At 37.1% G+C, this 15,546-nt stretch overlaps 1 protein-coding gene across 6 annotated transcripts in view; it reads left to right on the top strand.

The window, feature by feature from the left end:
• MBNL1 (muscleblind like splicing regulator 1) overlaps positions 1-8,798 on the top strand; it is a 157,405-nt gene extending 148,607 nt beyond the window's left edge. For 5 of the 6 annotated variants that reach the window (XM_068972180.1, XM_068972170.1, XM_068972162.1 and 2 more), the window contains 2 exons: positions 2,666-2,740; positions 5,419-8,798. In XM_068972180.1, coding sequence (XP_068828281.1) covers positions 2,666-2,722 — 57 coding nt within the window. In that variant the 3' untranslated portion in view covers positions 2,723-2,740; positions 5,419-8,798. Of the gene's footprint in view, positions 1-2,665; positions 2,741-4,868 lie in introns of all 6 variants that reach the window. The other variant, XM_068972198.1, reaches the window with a different exon arrangement.
• Positions 8,799-15,546: the final 6,748 nt, after the last annotated feature.

Raw genomic sequence — 15,546 nt, 5'->3', positions numbered from 1 at the left:
ACTGTACACCTGAAATTTATATAATAAAAAGTAATTTTAAAAGTATAGGTGATTTTAAGGGTTTTGTTATAAGCATTGGAGATATATATATATATATATATATATATATATAGTTTCTTGCCTAAATTCTTAATAAAAAACAAAATATTTAAATGTGCTATATATGCCACAAACAACCACTCTTGTAAATAGAGTTTGTTATAAATTCATTAGTTTTATTTGATAAGCAGATTGCATACTCAAAATAAGTTAAAATAAGTAAGTGTTCAAGTTTTGATTCTCAATGATTTAAGTGAAAAAATAAAATTCATAAGTTCTCTTACTTCTGTAACTACTCAGCATAAATGTTAGAGGGTTATGAAGGAAGAAGAAGGCACCAAGTATAGCAATTAGAGTCATTCTGTGCTCCATACAAGCCTATGGAGTGACAAATACACAGGGTTGTTTTTTAAGTAAAAGGAATATGTTTCAGAAATTTAAATTTCATAATGTAATTTTTCAAAAGAAAATAATTATTAAAATATTTAGAATTTAAAATCTGCATGGATTCAGCCAGCATTTTTAGCTCCTATTTAAAATTATAGTCTAGAAAATACTGGTTGAATCAAAATCAAATTTATGTAAAGTAGTTTTTGGCTTGAAAGTATACATAGATTTGTTATGAAAGCAAGTTCAATAGGGTTATCAGCATATGGAATATCTAGAGTCCAATCAATTTCAGATAATTCACAGACCAAGTTAAATATAACCAAATGAATCTCAAAAACAAAACAAACAAGCAGTATCAGATGGATATCAACGTGTTGCCCCTTTGGGAAAAGAAGACCAATTAAATGCCATTTGAATTTGCAGTTATCACTGTAAGGAGGAGCCAGCCTTGTTTCTGCAGTACGCCATGTACCATTGAAGAAGAACTATAAACTATAAGTATAGTCACTAAAAACTTTCAAAAGCAGCAGGCCAAAATGGATGTATTTTAAAGTTTCAGACAAGCTTTAAACATTTCTTGGCAAAGAATCATTAGTTTTTCTGAAGTTTGTCAAAATAGCCTTGGATTTTTGCTAACACATCAGACTCATTTACAAGAATGCTAGATTGTGCATATGTGGCATGTTAGTAATCTATGGCAGAAATTTCTTAATGGATTCAATGCAATCTATTTATGGTGCAGATCAGTGATGCTGAACTCTCTTGTGTGTACCATGCATGACTATAGAATTGCTGGTGTAAGCAGAACTACAGCAAAGCAAATTTCAACATGCCCTTGGCCACCTTGGTTGTAGGGGACACTTTACTTTTTGCATTGTGCTGTGACCATTTCATGCATAATCTTGGGTCTTCATACTGTTCGACAACCAGAAGAAAGAAAAGGGAACGGATATATATATACACACATATATTATATCTACATATACATACATATGTATATGCCTACAGTACATTAGCGATGCTGGAAATAGCTGATGCCACAAAATGCAGCCTGCATGCATGCAGAAGTTTATAGCTGGCCCTTCATCTGCATCGATTGGTGTTGAAGGTCCTTGGTATGTTTCGACAGCCCCATCCTTGATGCTTCTACACTGTTGGGTGCAACATCCTGTCCTGCAGCAGCAGGAAAAATGGTATGAGAAGCTTCATTATGCTTGGAGCACATTTTCGTGCCATTTGCCAGTGCTGTAAAATTGTGTAAAGATGTCAGCTGAGAAATGGAAATAAAATAGAGCCATACTAATTTACACTCCAGACTGTGGATTGTAATACGTTGAGGTAGTTAGTCTAGGACATCTAGATGGAAACAGCAACAAAATGCCTTCATGTATGCGATTTCACTCTTCTCCCATCAACCTTGCTGAAATGAGATTAGTGCCAGTTTAGAGAGGAAAAAACCTAAGTATAGAGTAATGAAGCGCTTTGCTCACGTTTACACAGCCAGAAATGGGTCACTAGGGGTTGGACCTGTGCCGTGTTGCCTCTCCCAGTATAGCAGTCATCATTCTGGGTAGAGGAGAATTGGGCTACAAATTGGAAAATGTTGGCTGTTGGGATGATTGAAACAAGTCACCTCTATATTGGTTCCTTACTGTGTTTTCTGTCAAGTTTTGTAATTTTCTTGCCCGTTTAAAATGCAATAAAATGTGCAATCCGGATTCAGGAATATGTTCTGAAGTAGACTTACATGCTTTTATCCGGTTCTTTTGAAATACTCCTTAATAATTATTACCTGGTATTTTTAACTTGGAAAAAAAATGTTAGATATCATAAGTTGAATGAAAATGTAGAAATTGGTTGCACAAAAAAAGGCAAGACATTGCCTACTTTGCTTTCTAGAATACTGAATAACTGAAACCACAGGTGCGTGTGTGTAGGCCAACAAAAAGGGCTTCTTTCAATTACTGCTCTGCATGAATTTTTGATAGTTTTACTTCTCTTACTTCCTAAAAACTGATAACATTTATAGAATAGTATTTAACACAAAGATTTTAAACAATGAGTTGCTACTTTGGCATTAAGTTTACATTAACTTACTGTTATGTTGATCAGATAAGGACTGTCACCTCACAGCTGAATTTCACTTTCTTAAAAAATTTAATATTAAGATGTTTTCATCTCTTGGTTGTTTGCTTGCTTGCATGGATCATTCATTAAATAATCTTTTATTTGCTAGATACCCATAATATCTGCCGAACATCTGACTAGCCACAAGTATGTTACCCAGATGTAGAATTTTCATCACTAAACAGTAAGTTCATTATGTAATATTGAGTGTATATTCATGGTGGTTTTCTTTTAAAGATAACAATTGTGTAATGCACTTAAAAAATTTTGCAAAATTTCAAAAAATGTATTTATATAGAACTCACAATTTTATCTTAGATGGGTTTTGAGGAATTTTAATGTATGAATTTATAAGAAATATGCTAATGTCATTTAAATATGCATAATATTTAAATGCATAAATGAGGATATATACATTTTTAAAAATTTTGTACTAGAAATAAGCACAATCGTGAAGGAAAAATACAGCTTAAAACTAAATAGAAGGTGTAGATCAGGGACTGGCAAGCTTTTCCTTCAAAGATGAGATAGTAAATACTTTTGGTTGTGTGGGCCATAGGGCTGCTCTGCTGATGTAGCATGAATGCAGGCAGAGACAGTGTGTAAATGAAAGGGTGTGCTGTGTCCCAGTTAAACTTTATTGGTGGTGCTAGTGGCAAAGAACCCACCTGCCAATGCAGGAGACATAAGAGACACAGATCTCTGGGCTGGGAAGATCCCCTGGAGGAGGGCATGGCAACCCACTCCAGTATTCTTGCCTGGAAAATCCCATGGACCAAGGAACATGGTGGGCTATGGGTCATAAGGTCACAAAAAGTTGGACACACACAAAAATAGGCAGTAGGCAGTATTTAGCTTACACGCAATAGTTTGCTGATCCCTGGTATAGGTCAGCATTTATTTTCTTCAAAAATTTCTTGCTAAATCCTAAATGAGAACATGTACCCAGTTTACCCCATGCTTCACCACAGCGGGGTCATTAGGATATAAGGAGCCTGATTTAAATATATTCATGCATTCAGATATGCACACACATACACACACACGCACACATCTACCTGGATATTTGCTCAAATAGTTTGAAAGTCTCGTGGTTTCTTTTCAGACACATTGACTTGCAAAGATGACCATGTTTCATCCTTTTAGAACATGTTTTATTCTTATACATTCATACAAGTTATCTACCTGCTCAGAATTATATTAGGTATTTCTTTTTATATTTAAGAAGAGATACAATGCTTAAAACTGAATCTGGTAAATAAGACGAGTGATCATTCTTTCTTTGTTGCTTCCTTTCATTCATTTATCTGTGCATTAACACATTTATAAAGGATTTTTTGTGTTAGCTACTCTGTGTTAGTTACCAGGTCAATGAAATAAAGATCGACAGTCAATGAGACGATGATGGAAATTTTAGCACTCTTCATTAAAATAAGAGAGCTGTGAACAAATTCCTCTAGGAACAAAGATGAAGGAGCAACTCTTCCTAACTGAGTCAGAAATTAAGTGAATTTGAACAGTGAAGGTTGATGCAGAGAGAAAGGAGATATCAGAGGCTTATAGAAGAAGGGACAGGATATTGAATCAGGAGATAGTGTTAGGAAACCAGTTCAGAGGCCCTTGTAATAATAATCCATAGGAAGAGCTTGTCAAAGGATGAACTCATACACAAGAAGACAGACACAACTTGAAATAAAGGAATGATAAACTCAATCCGAGAAGCACTACCAAAGCATGCTGCAATCATGAATTAAATGACTGAAACTGATTTTTATTTCATAAGCTCTCTCAGTGCAGTTCTGATAATAAGGTTTATTATTCTGTACAATATAATAGTACATCACTTTGTAGTACATAGGTTTGGGAGTAGAGTTCTTCTTTTGACATGTTAAAAAAAACACACATTTCAACCTTTTATAGTCAGTTAGGTATGTATATATGTAAACAAGTTCTGTTTCTTAGCAATAATTCAGGTTCAGAAAAAATACAAAATGGCTGTGGAGTTCATCAGTTAGCAAAACAGTAGATATGTCAGTATTGAAACTTAAGCTCTTTAAGGTTCTGTTTATTTAACAATACCTATACATTTTCATGAGAAGCTGCAATATTTAGAATGGTTTTTGAGTGGAGCCAGAATGGTGATTTTTTTTAATTCTCAAGTTGTATGAAAGCATAGTTGAATATGTAAAGATCCTATGGGAACAAATTTCATGTAACAGCTGGAATTATTAAGTCAGAAGTACATTGTAATATCAGTTCAACCTGAATTTGTCAAGAGCATAAGGAATGATTTTTCTTTTTCTTGCCTTTAGGAGAAAAAATCCAAACTGCAAATTATCCAAAGCAGTCACTTAGAGTATCATCGTTTTTTTTTTTTTTTTTTTGGCAAACACATACTGTGCTAATCCAGCATCCACATAGAACAAATTGTGTTTAATAGGACTGTTTCATGGATTTTAATTTTGTGGGCCAAATCATTACTTCTGAAACCTATTAAACTTTAGAAAGAAGTAAAGTGAGTTGTAAATTCTGTCCCACAGTGATAGTGCTAAAAAGAGCTCTGCTGTATTATGCCCCTTGATTCTGCAAATGTGTTTTATACTTTAAGATGTGTATTGGCTGATATTTGTTCAGAGACTACAATTTTATGAAGCTGTGAGTGTCATTTTATTCTCAAAGAGACAATAAACACATTTTGGTCCTTTGTACCTGCGATGTGTTTTTTGTTTTTATATGAAGGTGCTGCCATTCCTGTGTTCACTCTTTAAACCAAGAAATACAGTTTTCATGTTGAATGTATATGGGAAACTGCTGTTAGATGTTGTCTGTTTTAACAGAAGGTTATCTCTTTTTCCCTTGTAGATCGTACTAAAGAGGAAAGGACAGTGTGCTTGGTTAGAGTAAAGGACGAGGTCATTAGCCATATTGTATATACCGTCAAGCAACCACACACAAAAACCCCTCAGCCACAAGACATCCACATACTGCATGTTAACCAGAAGAAAAGACAACAAGGAAACCCACTGCACACTGTTGCCTATACACTTTGTACATTTAATTGATATTTGTGCTGAGGTGATACTCCTGTCTAAAAGAACAACATTGTCTTTCTTTTCTAGCACAGAGTGATGCATTCAAATATGCAGACCTAATTAGTTTCCTATATATTCATGCCATCTTGAAAAGACAGACTATGGTGTAACCATGATTCTATTATGTATTGGTACGTCTGTAGACCAAGATATAATTTTTTAAAAATAAGTTTATTTCTTTCAAGGTTTACAAATAACAAAGGTGCACCTTGTATTTAAAATTGCCATTATAGATGAGAGCGTGCATGCACAGTCATTTTTGTTTGAGTAATATTTTTAATGTAATAGATTTTAAGATGTGGTGAGGGAGGGATCTGACAGAGATGAATGTGCCAAGCAAAACCACAACTGTGTATCTTTTAAAGCACATCATGGCTTTAAGTACCATGTTGTTAAGGATTCTCATGAAGTGCCATAGACTGTACATCAAATTAGAGTATTATTTCTTCAGTGTTATTGTTTTCAGAGCCACATTTTGTTGCTTATTTGCTAGTACTAATCAGTCAAAGGGCACCATTCTTTTTTTTTTTTGGAAACCAAAGCTGTCTCAGAAATGGCCGATTTAACTTTACAGTAACAAAATAGACAGCACAACACAGACTCTCTCAATACAGATAAACTCACACATACTGGAGATTATATATAATAGATATATATAAAAATTATTTTAATGCATTGTAGTGTAATATTTATGCCTACTATACTGTATAACATGTTATTCAAAAGGGATATGCCATTTCTGAGACACGATAACAAAAAAAAGTTTGAGGAAATTATTTTGCTTCTATTTATAGCTCTGTCAAAAGTCAGAAGACTCTAAATGCTTTGCAAAAATGGTTTCACATTTGCTTAAATGCTTCATCACAGTCACATTTAAAATAGTGACTCTAAACAAAGAAGAAAGCAGCACTGTCATCAGATGCATGATAAACCAAAATATGAAAATGGGAAATGTTTAATTAACCTAGTCATTGGGTGGGTTAAGTACATGGGTGAATTTTATATGTGATTTGTTTTGTTTTGTTTTGTTCAGATTTACTGCTTATAGCCTTAGAAAGCCTTTTACAAATTAAAAAAAAAATAGATGTGCATTCAGTTTTTAAGAATGGATTCATCCAAAGGAATTCCTTTTTTGTGGTTTGGATGTTGCAGCTAGTAAAGGATATTTTTGCTCTGTTCAGCAGTTCTGAAATTGCTGAAGTAGGGGCCAGGTCACTGGTAGTTCTAGTATGGAATGGGAGAAGTGAAAGTTCAGTTCTAGAACTTTCCATACTTCCAAGTTTACTGCAAGTTTTTATGCTTGAGAGAGATGCTTTCTAATATAAGACTGATGTGTTGATTTTACTGATTGTACTGTACATCTATTAAAGCCTTAGATTATTACATTACGGGTTGGAACCCATACCAATGTAATTTCAATCGTGTTAAGAGAGTAATGGTGACTCCACATGTTATTGTAGTTAGTTACATTATAGAATATTACTTATTTTTCTTGTTAAAGTGTAGTTTTTCATTTCCTACATTTATTAGATTTCATTTTCTATTAACAATTGAATACCATTTCAGTTTATAGACTCTTGTTTTAGTAGATTTTACCGATGAACTTTTCAAAATACAAAAAAAAAAGTAGTTTTTTCCTTCATAACATACTCAGTTTTGAATTACATGTAGTGTCATATGAATATTCGTATTGTTAACTAAATGATTTATATTTTACTGATTTAATATTAAAAGTGTAAGAATGTCAGTCATTGTTAGTTCTTGTCTAGTTTTCATTAAAGAACAAAGATCTTTTATATGGATATCTTATAAATATATAATCATTGCTAAGTAAGAAGTTAAGTTGTTGCTATCGCAACAATCCTGGCAGACAATTGAGTAATATTTTGATGATTTATTTTGTTTGTAATTAGTTATTATAAGAAGATCTAGATCCTAGATATTAGAATAAAATTTATTTTCTACTGTATCCATTTCAAATGTTAAAGTATTGTTTAATATTTTTGAAATCCCTGAATATCAGGCCTTGTTATAAATAAGCTGCATAATCAATAAATAGAACAAGGGACTTTTTGTTGATAATCCAAATACTCAAAGTTTACGTAATGAGAATTATAGCGTGTGTGCAAACTCTTGAGGGTTGATTATGCTGCAATTTAGCATGTTGGAACGTCTAGAGAGAAGGTTGACTTTTTGCACTTCTGTATATAGTCAAAAGAGAGAAACCTGTATAATAGTAAGATCTTATTTTGAATAAAAACGTCTATAATTACAAGGAGTTTTGTTAAGGCTAATAAAATGACAGACTGAGCAAAATTGCTTGCAAAAGTGGCACAGAGTTAGCACTCCATACCCCTTCAAACATGTTGCTTTGCTTTTTTGTGGACAGCTTGTAGTTTGCCAGGATTTTTTCAGCTGGAAAGATATGCCATCCTTCCAAGATCTCATGACTGACAAAAACTCCATTGGGCCAAATCTGCCTGAAGATCATTACCAAAAATAGCAGGTCCTTCAACCATTAAGGTGAAATCATGGATCAGATATTCCTTACATTTTTCAAAAACTACTGCATGTTTAAAACTTCAACAAAACAACAAAAAAAAAGAGAGAGAAAGAACTATACTAAGGACATATACTATTCAAATCAGTTTCTGCCAATTTCAGTGGTTTACTGTTCACAAAAAAAAAAAAAAGAAAAAAAATCTTCAAAACAAGTATTGACTTTCACAAAATTTCAACCATAAACAGGCAAACCAAACAGCACACCGTAGCTATAGTTGTTATGTGATTGTTTTTTAATTGCTGTAGGAGCCTGTTCTTTCAGCAGGTGAAAAAGGTAAAACACAGTTCAATTTTCACGGTTTTAATTTTCAACTCAGAAGCACTCAAAAAAGCAAATGTGATAATGGGCACTTGTTTACTGAATTAGTGTATCCAGCCTTCACTCCAGCTGGTTATAATGTTGCACTTATCAGCAACCCTACACTTTCATCTGCTGAAAGGACAGGTGTGCTTGGTTTTACTATTATGTAATCACAACTTACTTTCTGCTTGTAGTTGCTTAAAATTATGTATTTTGTCTTGGGCTGCAATTTGTTTTATGCTTATTTTATTATTACTGCAGTAGTTGACTTTGCTGTATGGAAAAATAAAGTGAAATTGCCCTAATAAAACTTCTCTTTCTTAAGTATGTTTGTGTACCTGAGATTGAAGTGTTATTATTTTTGCGCGTTTCATGCATTCATGCATGTCTGTCTCGACAAACAATGATATGGAAATTCATCGTCAGGTGTTAACTGGCGGCAAATGGGGCCTTGACTCTTCTCCCCACTAGCCTCTCATCCTCACTGGGAAAATCTGAATCATGTATTGCCACCCACTTCCCAGTGCTTTTGAAAAATCTTCTCCTTTCCTCTGACACTTCAAGGCTGTTTGATGTATTTTAGGTTCAGGAGGGGAGAACTCTTAAGGGGAAAAAAAGAAATTCTCTTTATCAATTCTGAATCACAGTCTTTCTGTAAATGGAATTTTATTTGCCTAGCTACCCCAGGAGACTGGCACTGGAAATCAGGCAATCTGAGAGAATATTTCAATAATGAAATAATGATGACTTGATTCAGAGGGATAAACGTTTATGCACACACACAGCTGACACACAGGTCGTGAGATGACTCACTCTTGAATGTTTGTGTGTGTGTGTGTGAGAGAGAGAGAGAGCTTTTTAAATGGTGAATTAAAAATTCAGTTGAAGTGAGACCTGGTCTCCCATATGGTTTTGCATTTTTCAATTTTCACCTATAGTGAAAGCCAAAGTTCCAGTGTGAAGAAATTTGCTCATTCATTGAGTGCTACTTTGTGTTACTGTGGTATTTGGTCAGGGATGGCAAATTCTCCTTTGTAGTCAACGCTTGTTTTCTAAAACTTACTGCAGAAGAAAATAATTAATACAGTTCTGTTATGGGTTGAGTTTTGCATAGCATTTCTGTTCTTTTCAGTGGACTCAACTAATTCAAGCTACTCAAGACAGTAGCTGCCCTGGGGTGACTGTCCAAAGCAGGGGTTCACAACATTTTTGAGTAACATCAAAACATCTAGCTCCTCTCCAATTAGAGTACTTTTGGGTATCTTTTAATTGAAAAAATACAGTATCAAAAAGCCATTGTACTATTTTTACTAATCACAACAGCGTATACATGCATCTGAAAAATGGTAATTTGAGCTACTCATTCTCCAGGCAGTGCTTATTGTTCAGAAGGAATTATTACTGCAGCAACCGCTAGGGCTCCTCAGCTCACAGGATGGGATCAGGTTAAAGCGTCTGCCTGGAATGCGGGAGACCCGGGTTCGATCCCTGAGTCGGGAAGATCCCCTGGAGAAGGAAATGGCAACCCACTCTAGTACTCTTGCCTGGAGAATCCCATGGAGGGAGGAGCCTGGTAGGCTATAGTCCATGGGGTTGCAAAGAGTCGGACATGACTGAGCGACTTCACTCACTTCCCTTTCTTATTTCATTACAGACCCTAGACGTTCATGGAGTTTACACTTTGGAATGACCCTGAAGTTCAGTGACGATCTAAATTTTACTGAGGCACACCTCCATACAGCAAATAGCCACTTGACATGTCAGCGAAGCTGTGAACCTGTGGGACAGTCAGTAATGAGATTTTGCTTTTTTTTTTTTTTACTCCATTCACTGATGAGTCTGAGGCAGTCACCTTACTATTTGAAATAGTCTTAGATGGGGAAACAGTGGAAACAGTGTCAGACTTTATTTTTTGGGGTTCCAAAATTACTGCAGATGGTGACTGCAGCCATGAAATTAAAAGATGCTTACTCCTTGGAAGAAAAGTTATGACCAACCTAGATAGCATATTCAAAAGCAGAGACATTACTTTGCCGACTAAGGTCCGTCTAGTCAAGGCTTTGGTTTTTCCTGTGGTCATGTATGGATGTGAGAGTTGGACTGTGAAGAAGCCTGAGTGCTGAAGAATTGACCCTTTTGAACTGTGGTGTTGGAGAAGACTCTTGAGAGTCTCTTGGACTGGAAGGAGATCCAAGAGACTCAAGGAGTTCAGCCCTGGGATTTCTTTGGAAGGAATGATGCTGAAGCTGAAGCTCCAGTACTTTGGCCACCTCATGCCACGAGTTGACTCATTGGAAAAGACACTGATGCTGGGAGGGATTGGGGGCAGGAGGAGAAGGGGACGACAGAGGATGAGATGACTGGATGGCATCATCAACTTGATGGAGATGAGTTTGAGTGAACTCCGGGAGTTGGTGATGGACAGGGAGGCCTGGCGTGCTGCGATTCATGGGGTCGCAAAGAGTCGAACACAACTGAGCGACTGAACAGACTGACTATATATTCTGGAGAAAAATGTTATTATTCAAGATTTGGAAACTTTTGACAGAACATATCCATTTAAAGTATTCAAAGTCTGTTGCATAACATCATGAAGAGATACAAAAATGAGAAAATGTAGAGAATTAAATGTTAAAGGATTTGTTTTGACTTCCTTTGACCTTTCAAAACAACACTGGGCCTTGTTGAAGTGACTCTAAAGTGGCCTTGGGCCATGACTGGCCATGGCTCAGCCTCCAGCACATGGTCCTCCCATGGCTGGTCCATCCTATGCAGCACTTGGGGTGGGTAGTAAATCTGAAACTACTCTCAGATTGTGGCTGTGAGGCCATGCAGGGCCACAGCTTCCCTCAACTTCTTAAGAGCTGGACTTGGTTCTTAAAGGGTCTCAGGTACTCTGAACCCTACCATAGCAAAATACAGGTGTGTGCTGGAGCTGACCTGGGCCAGGACCCAGTGAGCTAGCCTTTGAAGCCCTGCAGCCAAACACCCTCAGAGTTGCCTGCACTTGCTCTGGGTAGCTGTCATCCTCAGCTCTTCTATCCTACCCTCCACCTCCACCTCACCTCCACTGGGGGGTGCTGAGGTAACCAAGGCAGCCAGAGCTACTCTTGTGTGTCTTCTGAGAAAGCAGCCCCTTGGTTCTCTTTTATTGTTGTGCGAGCTGTTTTTTTTTTTTTTAATTCATGTGATATTTTTCTTTTGCTAATTAAATGTTAGGGAAAACATATCGCCTGCTCTTGAGTGTACTGTTTTAGGGAAAACAGCAGTGGCAGATTAGAACACAGATAAAATCTGCTACTATTAGTGACTGTTTATGTCTTTCAGAAACAATTTACAGAAGCAAGTGTGATCTGTTTTTTTCTCCCTAGTTGGGTTTCATGATGACAAAACAGAGGATTTCTTTTTTTAACAGATAAAGAATAAACCTGAAACTTCATTCACAGTGGTGGGGAGCCACTAGGCTGTTATGTAAATTGTAACTGCCACTCTTAGTCACGTTGGCCCCTTGTTGGAGCTTGGCTGTTGAGTCTCTGCTCTTGGAATTTAGCAGAGCCTGATGGTTAAATTAAAAGACGCTTACTCCTTGGAAGAAAAGTTATGACCAACCTAGATAGCATATTGAAATGCAGAGACGTTACTTTGCCTACAAAGGTCCGTCTAGTCAAGGCTATGTTTTTTCCAGTGGTCACGTATGGATGTGAGAGTTGGACTGTGAAGAAAGCTGAGCGCTGAAGAATTGATTCTTTTGAACTATGGTGTTGGAGACGACTCTTGAGAGTCCCTTGGACTGCAAGGAGATCCAACCAGTCCATCCTAAGGGAGATTAGCCCTCGGATTTCTTTGGAAGGAATGATGCTAAAGCTGAAACTCCAGTACTTTGGCCACCTCATGCCAAGAGTTGACTCATTGGAAAAGACTCTGATGCTGGGAGGGATTGGGGGCAGGAGGAGAAGGGGACGACAGAGGATGCGATGGCTGGATGGCATCACTGACTCGATGGACATGAGTCTGAGTGAACTCCGGGAGTTGGTGATGGACAGGGAGGCCTGGCATGCTGCAGCTCATGGGGTCACAAAGAGTCGGACACAACTGAGTGACTGAACTGAACTGAACTGAACTGATGGTTGGGTTAAACTGTGGCTTCAGGGGGGCCTGTGTGATTCCATTTGCAATGGGCATGGTTCACTGGAGGGAAGTTTTAACCACTGCAATCACTGCTTGTGCCATGGTCATAAATACATCGCCTAGGAAATAAAAAAGCATCAGTTGCAGGGCAGGAATAGAGATGCAGACTTGGAGAACACACTTGTGGACACAGCAAGGAAGGAGAGGGTGGGATGAACTGGAAGAGGAGCATTGACATATACACATTACCATGTGTAAAACATAGCTAGTGGGAAGCTGCTGTATAACATGGAGCTGAACTCCATGCTCTGTGATGACCTAGAGGGGTGAGAGGGAGGTTCAAGAGGGAGAGGATATATATATATGTGTGTGCTTATAACTGATCTACGGTGTTGTATGGCAGAAACCAACATAACATTGTAAAACAATTCTCTTCCAATTAAAAATAAATGAAAAAGCAGTCACATTCTCCATAGGAAGATTTCACATTTGTGTGAGTCCTCAGGCCAAAGTGCCCAGCTCATTAAATCTTTTCTGGCACTAGATACACAGTTGCTATACAGAAATATCTCCCCCCATCCCCCACCCCCACCCCATGCCAAATTAAAGGTGAAAGGCAATTGCTTGGACCAGGAAAACTGTGACTGAGACGGCCCATACAGACAAGATCATTCACAGGAGACACCATGTTCATAAGGGGTTGTAGAAGCTAGTGGTCGTGTGGCTTTGAAGGTCTAGAAATAGGGCAGCAATCATCGGAAGTGCATGCATGAACTTAAATGTAGAGCAATGCTGTGCCAAAGAACCAGAAATTTAGCCAAGCAAATCTCCAAATTCCATTTAGAAGAGCACAGAGTACAGTAGTCTAGAGGAGAGTATAAACTTGACTAAAGTCATATGGTGAGAATGGCCAAGCTAAGCAGAAAACTAGACCCATAAGATAACGTGACTTTAGCTTTAGGCTGAAGGTAGAAAGACACCTGAGGAGCTAGAAGTCTGCAGCAGAGACTGAGCAAAAGAAGCCTTTGTAATGGACAACTGGAAAACTAACAATCAATATCTAGGTGGGGTGAATGGGGCTTCAGTAAAAAACCTCAGTGCTTGCCCTGCTTTACTTTGCCACTGGGCCTTCCTTTCACAAATGCAACCGATTTCCTGACATGGGCTTAGGTGAACTCTGAAGGTGAATAGAAATAGTAATATTTAGAGGGTTAAGGAACGAGGCAGACAGAAGGGCAGTTTTGACAAGTTGTGCATGGAAGAGATGGGTACTGCTCAGGGACACCATCATCACTAATGCTGGTTAAGCCACAGAAATAGATTATAACCTCCTAAAAGATAATTTTTATCATTATTATTTTTTAAGGTGCTCAGTTGTTTATTTATTTGGTTATACCGGGTCCTAGTTGCAGCATGAGGGATCTAATTTTCTGACCAGGGATCAAACCTGGGGCCTCTGCCTTGGGAGCACGGAGTCTTAGTCACTGGACCACCATCAGGGAGGTCCCTGAAATGGTTATTTTTAAGAGATGCATTGGAAACTTCCTTAAATTCATAAAAATCAAAGCTACTCATCAGAAATGTTCCTGAAGTGCTGGGAAGGCACTGCAAGTGATTAAAATCAAGGGCTCTGTAATCAGACCATCTGGATTCATATCAACTTTTAGGCTCTTTGACCTTGGCCAAGCTACATTGCCTCTCTGGGATTCAAATTCCCCCGTCATAAAACAGAAATAGCAAGAGAATATTTACCTTGCAGTGTTGTTAAATGGCTCCAGATTGAATTATCTGGGGGAATCTTTTTAAAAGTATTGATGTTTCCCTCTTCCACCATTCTGATTTAATTGTTATGGAGGCAACTACTGGGTTAACATATAAAATTTTAGCATAGAGCCTGACATGCAGCAAGAAACTATGATTGCTATTTTATTATTATCCATTTTTCAAATTACTTCACCTAATCTTTCATTTTCCTCCTAGTCCTTATGTTACACATCCCTTTCAAAGCAGTCATGGAACATACTCTGTGTTGTCTCTAATTCTATCTTTCCTGTTCAGTAGTGAAACTTTATCTTCCTGTTCTTTGCAGCTACAACAGGTCCTGCTCATTGTTGCAAATATAATGAACACTTCAGAAATAGAATCAAGTGCTTTTTGACTCACTCTGAACATTTTAAATTCATGATCCATCATGATATGATCACATACCATACCTAATCTATGTCAATTTGAAAGTGACCGTTTAGTCATAACTAAACTTAACTATTTGAATTCCCCCTTTATTTAAACAGTGTTCAAGATCAAGTTAGAGAATGGATGCCTTAATCATCATGAAATTTGTTCTGTTAAACAATGTATTTAAAATATTTTACTGTATTAATCAAAATATTTCTAATTATATTTGAGTGGCACTACTATATTTCCTTATCATATTTCATCACAGGTATATTTTAAATGCTTAAATTAACACTGACTCGGCTTTGTAAACATATTATAAGAATCTAGCCAGGCACCATGCTGGGCTTGAGATGCAAGGCTGCGTGGCAAGAATCTCACAGTGTAATGACTAAAACAAGATGTATGGGATCCTGAATACAAGCTGATCTAGTATTTCCTGCCTCCCACATCTGCCTCTAGTCCTTTAACTGAACCACAACATAATGTGGAATAAGATTAAATGAAAACCATCCTAGTTCTTGAATCGATACTATGACTACTCTAATCATTATCCAACTCATTTTATCCTTAAAAAGTAACCTGAATATTGAAAAAATATTTATGATTAGGTGTGTTTATTGCAGCATTTTTTCATAATATTAGGAAACAAGAGCTGCTGCTGCTAAGTCACTTCAGTCGTGTCCGACTCTGTGCGACCCCATAGACGGCAGCCCACCAGGCTACCCCGTC

This window comes from Capricornis sumatraensis, chromosome 1 (genome assembly GCF_032405125.1).
Source record: "Capricornis sumatraensis isolate serow.1 chromosome 1, serow.2, whole genome shotgun sequence".
NCBI lineage: Eukaryota > Metazoa > Chordata > Mammalia > Artiodactyla > Bovidae > Capricornis > Capricornis sumatraensis.
This window is presented reverse-complemented; position numbering and strand designations above follow the sequence as displayed.